At 42.9% G+C, this 12,526-nt stretch overlaps 1 protein-coding gene across 2 annotated transcripts in view; it reads left to right on the top strand.

Annotated features, from left to right (window-relative positions):
• LOC143321150 (netrin receptor UNC5C-like) overlaps window positions 1-12,526 on the top strand; it is a 184,182-nt gene that overhangs the window by 145,718 nt on the left and 25,938 nt on the right. Inside the window, exons 5-8 of one of the 2 annotated variants that reach the window (XM_076731309.1) lie at window positions 437-617; window positions 3,190-3,357; window positions 3,635-3,799; window positions 8,542-8,598. In XM_076731309.1, the coding sequence (XP_076587424.1) occupies window positions 437-617; window positions 3,190-3,357; window positions 3,635-3,799; window positions 8,542-8,598 (571 nt within the window). The remainder of the gene's footprint in view (window positions 1-436; window positions 618-3,189; window positions 3,358-3,634; window positions 3,800-8,541; window positions 8,599-12,526) is intronic. The other variant, XM_076731310.1, reaches the window with a different exon arrangement.

Raw genomic sequence — 12,526 nt, 5'->3', positions numbered from 1 at the left:
TAAAAAACAAGATTTACCAGCATCCAAACTTGATTCTCTCAGTTTTCTTATCCTCTCACAGATTGACCGTTTTAGATGAATGTCACTTTGAAAGCCCCCCCTTTTATCAGCCATTGCTCCCAGGGTGGAGCAGTGCGAAAACAAGATTATAATATGATCATGTAATTTCTGTCAGCTGGCAAGATAGTTACAAAGAGCAAAGAACTGAGGTTGAATGATTATTTATCTGGTTTCATTTGTTTTTACCTTCACGACAGGAGCAAACTTTCCCACTCTAGAATCAGATAAGATGTAGCTCCACAGAGTCATTACACAGTAACATGAGTTAGTCATCTGTTGTTATCTAGATTTTCCTCATCTTTTTTCTTTGTTTATCAGAAGTGTGGAGAAGCTCTTTTTTAATAACTCCATTTTCTCCCCTCTCTGTCTCTCCCAGGTGGAGTGGTTGAAGAACGAAGAGATAATTGACCCAGCAGAGGACAGAAACTTCTACATCACCATCGACCACAACCTGATCATCAAGCAGGCGCGTCTGTCTGACACGGCCAACTACACATGTGTGGCCAAGAACATAGTGGCCAAAAGACGTAGCACGACAGCGACTGTCATTGTTTATGGTGAGTTTTCACGCGTGTGGCTGTGCCGGCTGTAAGCTGTAATTATTCTGATTTAGGTTATCTGTTTTTTCTGCATGTGTGTGTGTGTGGTTTGTTGTGTCCAATGTCGTGATTTTTTTACTGACTCCTTTTTAAATGCTAGCTGCAGCCACCCAACAATGCCTCTGATCAGCCAAGCCAGCCCCCATCTGCCACTTGAAATTAGCTCTACTGCCATGCCAACACTCTCTCTTTGTGATTGGCCTGATATTCCCACATCACCCTTGACCTCACCCAATTAAAATCCACCAATCACGCCTTCAGGTTTAAATTAGAACACGTGGGCTTTCCACATGTCTGTGTTTTCAGCCAAGAGTCCCACCATTAAATGAACTGTGCAGCATATGGCGTGATGGCGTGATAGAAACTTTGCTGAGCAGCTCGGTTCTGAATGCTGTTAGTTGTTTTTCAGGCACTTCTCTCGCTGCTTTTGCAAAAGACTGAGGAGAAAAAGCTCGTTAAGAGCAGGAAAATGCCTCGCGTGCCTCGTCTCACTGTCTTGTTTTTTTTTTTTTTTTTTTTTCCCATTTCACCAAATGCCAGCCTGACGTGAGAGGACAGGAAACGTTTTGAGGAGAAACAATGTTTAGCAAAACACCCACACCTATAACACATACACACACACATTTTTCCATCACTTTTGGGGGACATTACATCAACTTACATTCATTTCCTGGAGACCTACCTTGACCAGAACCATAACCACGACTCACCCTAACCTAACCACCCTAACTTAACCTTAACCCAAGTCTCCACCCTAAAATATAATGATTTACATTACAGGGACTTGCGTTTTGTCCCTATAAGGAAGGTGAATCCTCACAATGTGGCTGTGTAAACAGATTTATGTCCCAGCAGCATGAGTAATACGGGTCCACTCACGCACGCACGCACACACACACACACACACACACACAGTGTTACTCTCAAATATAACACTGAGTCTATTCACTAGGAGGAGTGTTTCAATCAAAAATAACTGTGCGTGTGTGCGTGTTCGATACAGACAGCGAGAGATGGAGTGGTTTGACACTGATGTATCCTTACAGAAATAGATTGTTCAATCTGTGGTTCAATCTTCTCGGCTGCACAAGGGCCCGGCTGACACTGTTGACAAGGTGAAATAGTCGCGGAAAAAACAGAGGAAACATAAGGGAAAAAAAATTGGAGCAGCTATAGATGGAGGGGAGACAGGTGAGGAGGAAGGAGAGGCAGAGGAGAGCAGAGTGGGAGAATGCAGGTGAGTGGAGAGGGAGGAATGAGCAGAGAAGGTGAAGAAAGTAGACGACAAAAGTGACTGCCTGATTTTGCTGGTTTTCTCTGATGATTCATTTCTAATTGGGCGTTGGGAAAGGGAGTGGGCACCGTCCACTGGGCTGAGACAGAGCTGTTGAAACGTAGCAGACGAATTTCAACCCACTGCACCTCTCTGGATGTCAGCTCTCTCTCTGGGTGCCCCTGTGACTCATTCGAGCTCCATACCTGATTTCTCCCTTTCTGTCTGTGTCACATCTGCCCTTATCTTCGTCTGCACTGCGCTGCCACATTTTTCTCATGAAAAACAACAATGATACAACATAATGAAGCAACGGTCACGTCTCGATGTGTCAGGGAGCAGGGAAATATTGTCGATGTTGAAAAAAACGAGGAAGAAAGTAGTAAAAGATGCAGAGAGAGACAGAGATGCAAACACACTATGAAAAGACATATGGCTGTTTTGGCTGGAGAGGACCCCTCTTTTCTCCCTGTGTTTGTTCCAACTAGGGTTTAGGGTTAAGTTAATTGCAAGCAGCATGGCAGCATGTGAAAACGCTGTGAAAAAATTGTACCACAGTAGCAGCAGGGTAATCGAAAAGTGTGTGTGTGTGTGTGTGTGTGTGTGTGTGAGTCTCTGTGTGAGTCTTTGTGTGAGTGTGTGGTTTTGCTGAGAAGGAAAATCCAGCTGTTCTCACTAAACTTCAACAACCCAGCCTCCTGGCATCTGTAAAACACACACCGACTCCATCAAGACAAATGGTTCAATTAAATCAAACAACACATTAAAATCACAGGTTTCTCCATTGAGGATGAAAGGCCGATGTGATAGAATGGGATTTCACTGCGCTCAGCGCTGTATCATTTCTTCATCACAGGCCCGTTTGGTACATAAATTTGCGGCTTTTCATATTTGTATGTCTACTACAGATTGTTGTTCAGTTCGATTCAAAATGCTTTAGTCATCCCTCAAGGGCCAATTTGAGGAAAGCGAGTTTGTGAACACAAATGCACATTAAAAAACGATCTAAAAATAAAAATGTGACAATGACAGAAAGAGCACTATACACAATGGTTAATGGTGGTGACCAAGCTGTTGCTGGCCAGCAATATCCAACACCCCCGTAACAGTTCAAATCTATACACAGCGTGCATGCAGCTATGGCTGTAAGACTTAACGATGTCTGGAATAAAAACAATAAGGATTAAAATGTTACATGATTAATGCATGTGTGGATCCGGGCGTTGATGACATCACTGATCTGATCTGTTGCCGCAGTGAACGGTGGATGGTCCACGTGGACGGAGTGGTCAGTGTGTAACAGCCGCTGTGGACGGGGCTTCCAGAAACGAACCCGCAGCTGCACCAACCCCGCCCCTCTCAACGGAGGACTGCCCTGTGATGGGCCGGCCATCCAGAAGCTGCCCTGTACCACTCTGTGCACTGGTAAGTCTTGTTTTGGTGCACTGTGTCCGCTTCTTCTCACCCATGCTCCATTTGTTCTGTGCCATATCCCTTTTCTTCATAGTGCTATTTTTGTTTCGGCCCCATGTTTCCACCTGTTCTGTCCTGCATTCAGGCTCTGCTTCATTTCACTTATGTTATTTTTCTTGCACTCTGTACATGCTATATATGTCCCTGTATGTGGGACATAATTGAGGACATTATACTTGGTTTCATTTCTTCTTGCTCACCAGTATTCTGTTGGCCTCTTTCCCTCTAGTGGATGGTGTGTGGACAGACTGGAGCAAGTGGTCGGCCTGTGGGACGGAGTGTACCCAGTGGAGGAGGAGGGAGTGCAACAACCCAGCACCTAAAAATGGAGGAAAGGACTGCGAGGGGCTCGTCCTCCAGTCTCAGAACTGCACCGACGGACTCTGTATGCAAAGTGAGTTGACGATAATGAATCTTCCAGAGCGAAAGCATTGACACATCTCCTCTAAATGCATTGAAGTTGCGTCATTTATCATACCCAACCGTGAAAAACGAGAATGCCAATTCGAACAAACGCCTCGCAGTGTCTGCATCAGATGTCAATTGACTTGAAAGTGAATTGACCCCAGATTAGACAGGCCATTGCAGTGGTGATGCATGGTCAGATTTTCAGCCAAAGGACAGGAGCCGTGACAATTGAATGGCTTCATTTAAAACGCTGATAACAACACCACAAGTAAATATAGACTCAGTAAACCTTGATGGACATATGTTAGCCCATATTTAAAAACTCCGTAATGTCCTTACAGATAGTGTTCCTGAAGATGTGTTCAGAAAATCAGGCTTTAATTTAAAAACTTTGCCTCTTTGTCTGAACATCGATCCAATTATTATCAACAGACAAAGCAAGTGTCAGTGGTGTCCAGTGACACCATTTGGCAGGCTTTCCAACATGGATGTGCTGAGATGTTGTACCATGCAGACCTACAGTCAGTCTCACTGCTGGACACATTTTCAACTCTCATCTGTTCATGTATTTACTGATCTGTGTTGCAGTAAAGTTGGGCAGTTGTCCTCTTCTTCTGCTACTCTTTCTTCACGTTCACCGCTCTTCATCAGTCCTCTCATCTCACTCCCCTCCTGCTGCTCTTTGCATTAAGTCTCTCATCCTCAGTGGCATCTTTTTCCTTGCCTCTCTGTCCCTCTGGTGCCTTTCTCTACTGGCTCCTCTTCCTCTTTTTTTAGTGATGCCTGCCTTATACGTGTAAATACCTCTTTTGATTTATGAGTGGGTTTCTGAATGTCATCATGACTAACCGTACTTTTCCCACTTTCACTGACTCAAGTCAAAAACACCTGTTTTATAAGGAAAGTAGTGATACATAATTTATGTGGAAAAATCACCAACAATTGAGTGATTGTGTGATTTCTGACACCAGTAAAAAAGAATATGGTCAATTACAAAACCACATGGAAAATGTGGGTCATAACGAGTCATAGCAGCACAAATATAGCAGCAGCAGTTTTTCCAATGTGGAGGCAATTATATTTGTTGACTTGTAGGAATAGTGCTTGTTACTCCCTGTGCTCAGAGTAATTGGCAGACAAGCATCTGATGTGAAGAGAGAGAGAGAGAGAGAGAGAGAGAGAGAGAGAGAGAGAGAGAGAGAGAGAAAGAAAGAAAGAGAAAGAGAAAGAGAGAGAGAAAGAGAGAGAGAGAGAGGCCTGTTCAGAGTGAAGAGAGAAAAAGTGAAGAAAAAATAGAAAAGTGGTCCATAAGTGCACATTCACAGCCGTACTTGTAATTATGCCATCAATTCTCATTAGTCTTTCTCGTCACACAACATGGTGGCCATGGAGATTTTCCCTCAGTAGCGAGAGACTCGGATCATCTCTGTGTCCGTCTAAGACATTTCTTAAAAAAGGAAAAATGTGAGGGACGCTCTTTCAGAGTTGAAGTCATAATTGACCTGATGATGCAATACAAACTCTGTACATAGACAGTGACATGGAAGCAGTACCCCGGTCTTACAGTGGCATCATCTAAAAATAATCCCCTCGTCCCAACAGTTAAGGAAAACAAAAAGTCTGCTGCCTGAAACGCTTCATAAAAGTGAAGCTGCCAGAAAACTCTGAGTTGAGGCTCTCGCACAGTGTTATTCATAAAGACATTCTTGGGTTGCCACCGCCACACTTATGTAAATTTTATTCAGACTTCTATTTTACCTGGATGGTGTCTCTCTTGAGATTGAAATCTGTTTCTCAGAGTCCTGACCGAAATTGCAAATACATTCAACCGGTGTGAACAGTTATGCCTCTTCAGTACAAAAAAATACTTAAAATGACACACATTGGCATCTTCTAATGTTGCATGAATCTGCATAGTCTCATCATATCATTGATTCTAGGATCCTGGAGTGTGAGCTTTTATGTGATACTTACTGGTGATTTGACATGTGATCCATCTTTTTGATCGTCTCACGTGTAGCTTGTGTTGTCTGTCTTTACCTTTACCGTCAAAAAACTAGATTTTGAGTGTCATTGAGGCGTTCCCGGTTACGTAAACGTTAGATAAATTAAATGTTAACAAGCTCGCAGCCAGGACTTCTGTTCAGGAGTATTATATTTTATCAGTGAGCACAAAGCCTTCAGCCAAGTGACTGTGAGAGGGACTCCTTTGTGCAGCCCGGGGGGGGAGTGGATGCTGGTGATGATTTAATAGATGGTCTGTGTCAGGAGCAATAGAATAATATTATATAATCCTTCAAAAAGCTTCACCCGTAGGCCCATTATTGACAGAACTTACTGTATATCCTTACGCAGTGTATTATATTCTGTCTCAGGTCCATCAAAGGGATTCCCTGAGGCCTGCGAGATATGGCCACAGAATGTGGGATAAAACCTAGAGAGGTATAGATTTAGGCTCATTTCCCCTGATTGATTTTCTGTCTTTAAAATAACTCAACAGACATGGTTTCATGTCAGCACTAATGTTTCAGCTGTTTCCTGTAGCGTTTACAGGAATCCATGAACTGTGCGCATGCGTGCGTGCGTGCGTGTGTGTGTGTGGTTGTTAGCGGGTGTTTCCGCATGCACAGCGTTTTATGGTTATATTTGAAAGCATTTGAGAGATTTCCGTACCCTTCTTCTGTTTGGTTTATGAAAGATGGATCTTTTTTTGGGCGATTGCATTTTGCATTGTAACATTTTAAAGTTGTTTCGCATCAGTAAGGCACAAAATGTTTCCTCATTAGGTGTAAGAAACAGTTTTCCCTTTGAAATAGAACCGCATTTGTATTTTGTGCATTGTTTGTGTTGGATGTGTCATATTTTAAACTTCATCTGATGAAAAAAGCTACAGCAGTGGTTAGTTGCTGGTGTAAAGGCTTGTGAATGAACAGATAATGTTCTGTCAGCGTGTGGAGGGGGAGTTAATGTTTTAGATAGTGTTCTGTAATTGACTTTGTGCTCAGAAAGCACTTCACTCTACTATCCCTCTGTCTCTCTCTCTCTCTCTCTCTCTCTCTCTCTCTCCACCAACACCTCCTGCCTCTCTATTCATCTCCTCCACCATCTCTCGCTGCCCTTTTTCTAAAGTTGTCCTGTTAAATCCTGAGAGGTAGAAATCCATTTGACCTCATTTCTGCCCTGTGCGGAGTGCCGCTTCTCTTTTTGTGTTTATGTGTTTATCTGGGAGTTATATCAGCGTGTGTGTGTGTGTGTGTGTTTGTGTATTTGTGTGTGTCTTCCTGTGACAGAAGTTGCAGGTCTTTCAGGGCTTTTTTTTTTTTTAGAGTTGTTTGTGTTGTTTTATATCTTTTGGCCTGTTGACATTTTTCTGACACATTGATCAGGATTCTTGGAGCTGATTCACTCAGAGCTCCACTGTGTCATCTTTGAGAGCATGACATTTCACATACAACCTACTCTGTGTGTGTGAGCGTGCACGTTGGTGTGAAAGTGTGCGCGACATAACTGTGCTTCCAGAGCAACTATAATCTGCTGTGTGGTCTCTAACGCCGCAGTAATCACCAGATACTGGCTGTTAAGTAACTTTAGCGTGTGTTTGCCTTGTATCAAACGAAATGACCAGCAGTGTCTGCAGGTGCTGCAGAGCATCAAACAAGCCATTTCTCCATTTGAAGCTCTGTCCTTCCAACTTTTCTTTCGTCTTCTTGTGGCTTCTAATCGCTTCACTTTGTCGTATTGTTTCCCGCTGCTCGTTAGCTGTTTCCCGCTCCGCATCTGTGCTATCTTTTCTTTACATAATGCTTGCGTTGGCTTTCGCTACATCATTTACGCTTCATCTTCCTGCCATCAATGTTTCCGTATTTGTTTGAACAATTGTGTTATAGTTGGAACATGGTAAATCTCTGTCATGGCATGTTGCTCCTACTGTCATTGCTGACTCAGACGTTAATCAGCATGACATTTGCTGGATGCAGTCGTGTAAATGCAAGCACTTGCTGAGTCATTCGATGCAAGAATAAGAAATTTGATAAAATGCTGCTGAAACATGCTAATTAATGCCAATAACCACCTTAAATCATGGTTAAATTACACTAAACCTAACATTCCTTCGCAGTGTAGCCCAGCTCACTTGCATTATTCAAAAGAAACACCACGTCATGCTTGTGCACAAGTGCTACTATATGTTTATATTTGCACATCACCCCATTTAACCTTGTCAGTTTTACTTGCCCTTTGGTGCGGAATCAGTGTGTCTTGTACATCCAGATGGTCTGGCAAGAAGCTTTTAAGCGCACCATGTTGCTCTGTTGCCTTTATCAATTATACACCAGCACTTCAATTATACATCAGTACATCAGCAGTTCATCTATGTCACGGACCTTCTGTCTGCCACGACTAAGTGGACCACTCAGCATGACACAGCAGTAACTGCCTTACAGCTCAAATTATCATCCTTTTCCTTATTTTTGTTACAAAAAAGATATATATTTTTTTTGTTTTCCATCAGACCATCTGATATTGATTTATGGACCAAGACAACTAAACTTGATGTAGGATTGCAGGAAAGCCAGAAAGATGCGAGGAAAGAACCAAACTTTGGCCTCTTCTGTCGGTGTCCTGTCATGTTTGTTCCATTTTATTTGACTTGTTTGTTTGATTTTGATTGTTGTGTTCCTCTCCCTTCCTCCATCCATTCCACCACCCCCCTTCTTTTCCTGTCCCAAGGTTCATTTTTTCAGAAGTCCACTGAGCCCAAAGAAAAGAGTGATTTGGGAATCCCATGTAAGTTGATGTTTTATGTTTTATCATCATCCATTTTCCTTTTGTCTTACTCATCGTAGCGTTTCTCTCTTTGACTGAGCGTTGACATTTGGCTCGCACTTCATGTTTTATTGTTACATGTCATTTTGAGTTGCTCGATGAGAGTTTTGCTCTCGTCTTATGATCTGCTCCCTTGATGGTGCAATCTTTTTGCTGTGCTGATCAAACACAAGTCTTCAAACAGTTGCTTCACTTGTTCTAAAGCTTAATTCTGCTCGCACACAAAGGAAGTCATGGTAGATTAATCATTTACACCTTTGCTTGTATGATGGAAATAAGAGTTTGCACGGCCAACGGTAATACTCTTACTAAATCGTTTAAGGTGAATGTTTTTATAAATCTAGATATATATGTAACTGCACTTTTCTTCCTTCACCATCCTCTTGCTATGAAACAGTAACAGTAGAAATCATCATTTTGGGTTTTCCTCTTTCAAATTGCAAGTGAACGCCGCACAACAAAACAAACGAATGCCAGTTACAATACGTAAGACATCAGGTCACACAGAGAACACAAAGAACACACAAAGAACACAAATGTCATAATCTTAACTGTATGCCTGCGAGCGTAATGAACCACCTGTTATACGTTAGGTCCTGGTTTAATATTCTTTTTCATCTATCTGTACATCTTACTTGTCTTGCATACGAGGTCATCATTTACAGTGTAGTGCAGGATCCCAGCCTTGGTGTCTTGAATGCACCATAGTGGTGACAGATTCCTTTAATTAACTTGATTCCCTCTTTCTTCCTGTCTGATAGCAGTGAATCGATTCAGCACCAGTTCAATGGATTCACAATTTGTGAGTTCGTTGCAGCTGTGGTCATTTTGGAGAGTAGCCAGCCGGCCTTGGATCATTGCCAAAGTAGGCAATTTGCCTTAGTTCTGAACACTTGCTTTGTGTTTACAAGCATATTGGCTCACTTAGAACTCAGTGGGGCCCAGTCCAACTGTGGAAACTGAACTGGGTGGAAATTTCAGTTCTACTGACTTGAACCCATTCCCTTTTCAAGTGAGTGGCTGATGCTTCAAACGAGCCCACTGCTAATGCACCATTTGTAGGAGAGAAAAATTCTTAACAAAACCACACAAGACCACCTGGCAAGGGCAGCACTTTCTGAGAGGAATGAATGCGACTTAATGAGTAATAAAAGGGTGAGAGAAAAAACATATTCAGCTGTACCTGCTCTCCTGCCATCATCCCCCACCTCTCTTTCACTACTACTGTTGGTTCCTCCAAGTGACATAATGAGAGATTTAGCACAGACTGTTAGAGATACAGAAATTGAGAGGTGCAAGAGGGGAAGGACCTCTGCCATTTATTGTTACCGTGCCTTTTACTTTTCATCGCAGGAGCTCTCGTTTTATCTTCAAAGCAATCTATGAAGCGTCTGTGATTTGTTCTAATGACTCTCGTTTAGGGGCTGCTGAAGCAGCTACATCATCCCGGTGTGTTTTGTGAGTTGGCTACTCCCAGATAGACACAGATACAGAGAGAACTGGGGATGAGATAGCGGAGGCATTGCTCATTTAACAGATTGTCACTCCTGTTTTAATATTCAAAAATATAGTCAGCACATGAGAACTGGGAGGGTGCACGAGTGACTTTGAGGCCCACTAATTGCCAAGCTGGTCCTGTTTTCACAGAGTATGACTACATATACAGGAAGGGTATGCTGTGTCATATTTATATGTATGCTGACACTTTTCCTGATTCTTCATGTTTATTTCTACATTGGCTGTGTGCTTGTGGCTGAATTAGATATGACATAAATTGCATCATCATGAACCATCAACATACAGCCCAATGGAGTGTACCAGGGCCTCAAGCCAGATTATGTATGCGATATTGACCGCCTCCATGTCTGGTTGGACATCCATTAGCTGTGTTAGCAAAATCAGATTCTGCACCCACAGCTGTCAGTTAAAGCAGCAATATGGACAATATCTACTGCTCTACTGCAGAACCATGACTGTGGCATGTCTGCAGGGAGGTGGTGTCATATGGTCAATACTGGTGACTTAATAATGATCGATGCTGGTGCTTTTTTTTTCTAGAGCATCATTCCCGTAGTCTCTGTTTGGGAATACACCCTGCATACCAACATTGACTGTAAAGACAGTCCTCCTCCTGAGAGTTGGATCTCAACTTCGAGACGAGCGAGACCTGATCGTGGTCTTAAACACACCTTGACCACAACAAGGTCTGTGGCTCATGCACACCTAAAGTTGATGTCACATTAGTGTCAGCCATCATGGTCGCATTGCGGTCACAGCGGACTGCTTCCTAAGTCACGACGGTGCTGTGGTTCGTACCCTGTGTGAAGGCTGAAAAGTTTTACCCTGCAACCAGAAACAGCAAATGACAAAACCGCATTTTGTCATTTGCATTTGTACCCTAATTTGTTGACGTGTCTCTTTTTTGAGAATGTGACACAGCTGTTTGTGTCACTTACACACCAGCTTAGCTCGAGGCGATGAGAAGGGTGGGAGGTGGCTGAGCTGTGGATTTGTGTGGAGGGAGACAGCTTCTGGCAGTATTCTGTGATTCATATTTGTGGCCCGCAGACGCCGAAAGAGGTCGTAACATTCCTTTCAGTTGGATAAAACAAGCTGTATTGACAGGCTTGTGTTGGGTCCATTCATTAGATAGCTGCAATTGCACTGTATTACAGGGTTGCTACAGAATACATGAGATCTAATGACTTTATTTACAGAGCTGTTTGTAGTCATGGAAATACACCTTCTGGCTTCAGTGGCTCCAAAATGGTTCCATAGTTTATTCCCTGGCACCAACAACCATCAAGTTTTTTTTTTGCCATCCCTACTATAGAAGATAAGGCACATTTGCAAATGACTGCTCGCTTTCTCTCTCTCCGGCTGTCTCTCTTCCGCTCATCCCTGCCAGTTACTTAGAGCGGATGTGCCTGCCAGGAGTGCAGTATGGGTGCTGTTTGCATGTTTGTGCCAAGCGAGATCAAAAAGGCTGTTGAATGAGTTTCAAGTAGTGATTGTCCACAGCTCCGCTTTGGATGCAGATCACAGGGAAGATAGAGACGAGCTAAGCTGAGTTATCCTTGTTTCTCCCTTCTTTAAATCCTCTCCGCGGCAGATTGGACAGACTTCGAGAATGACAAAAAGCTCAGCCAATCAATAGACAGCGATCCATGCTGACTGAGGGTGAGCCGGGCCTTCTGTTCTGCTAGCCTGTGTGTGTGTGTGTCTGAAATTTCCTGAGCCCACAAATGTTTATTAGTCGTACACACATGGCACACACATATGGTTTCCAACTGTATGTGACCAAATCCCCATTTTATTTATTTATTTTTTTTACGATAAAGTTTGGCCAATTACAATGCCCACTATTTTTAACACAGTGAGGCACAGCATCAGTCAGTCCACACACACACACACACACACACACAAAGCTCAGACTGTACACTCTAAAACAAACAGAATTTGGCGAGTGCATGATAAACACTGGCAAAATAATGGCAGTTTTACCACCAAGAACCATTTGGCTTTGATCACACACACAGAAGTAACACAAACACACTATTCCATCTTGCTCTAGTGAGGTAGCACTGTTGTGCAAAACTGTGACAAATTGCAATGAATTCTTGCCACGAGAAGACGGAAAGATGGTACGTTGTCAAAAGTAAAGTACATTTTCTGCTCCCCCCTGAGCGCACTTGACCATCACATTCCCCAACACCAAGACTACTTCACGGGCCAGAAATCTATTTCCATTTTAATTTGACATTTTTTGATTTTAATTTCAGTCTGTCAGAGACTGATGTAAATACTAAAGAGTGTCTTGGCCAGTGGCACACATAAGCAGTCAAATTCACACACATGTATGTGATTGGAAGCACACAAAAAAGTAAGA

This window comes from Chaetodon auriga, chromosome 5, assembly GCF_051107435.1.
Source record: "Chaetodon auriga isolate fChaAug3 chromosome 5, fChaAug3.hap1, whole genome shotgun sequence".
In the NCBI taxonomy this organism is placed as follows: Eukaryota; Metazoa; Chordata; class Actinopteri; order Chaetodontiformes; family Chaetodontidae; genus Chaetodon; species Chaetodon auriga.
The sequence above is the reverse complement of the archived record's forward strand: the minus strand, read 5'-3'. Positions and strand labels throughout refer to the sequence as shown.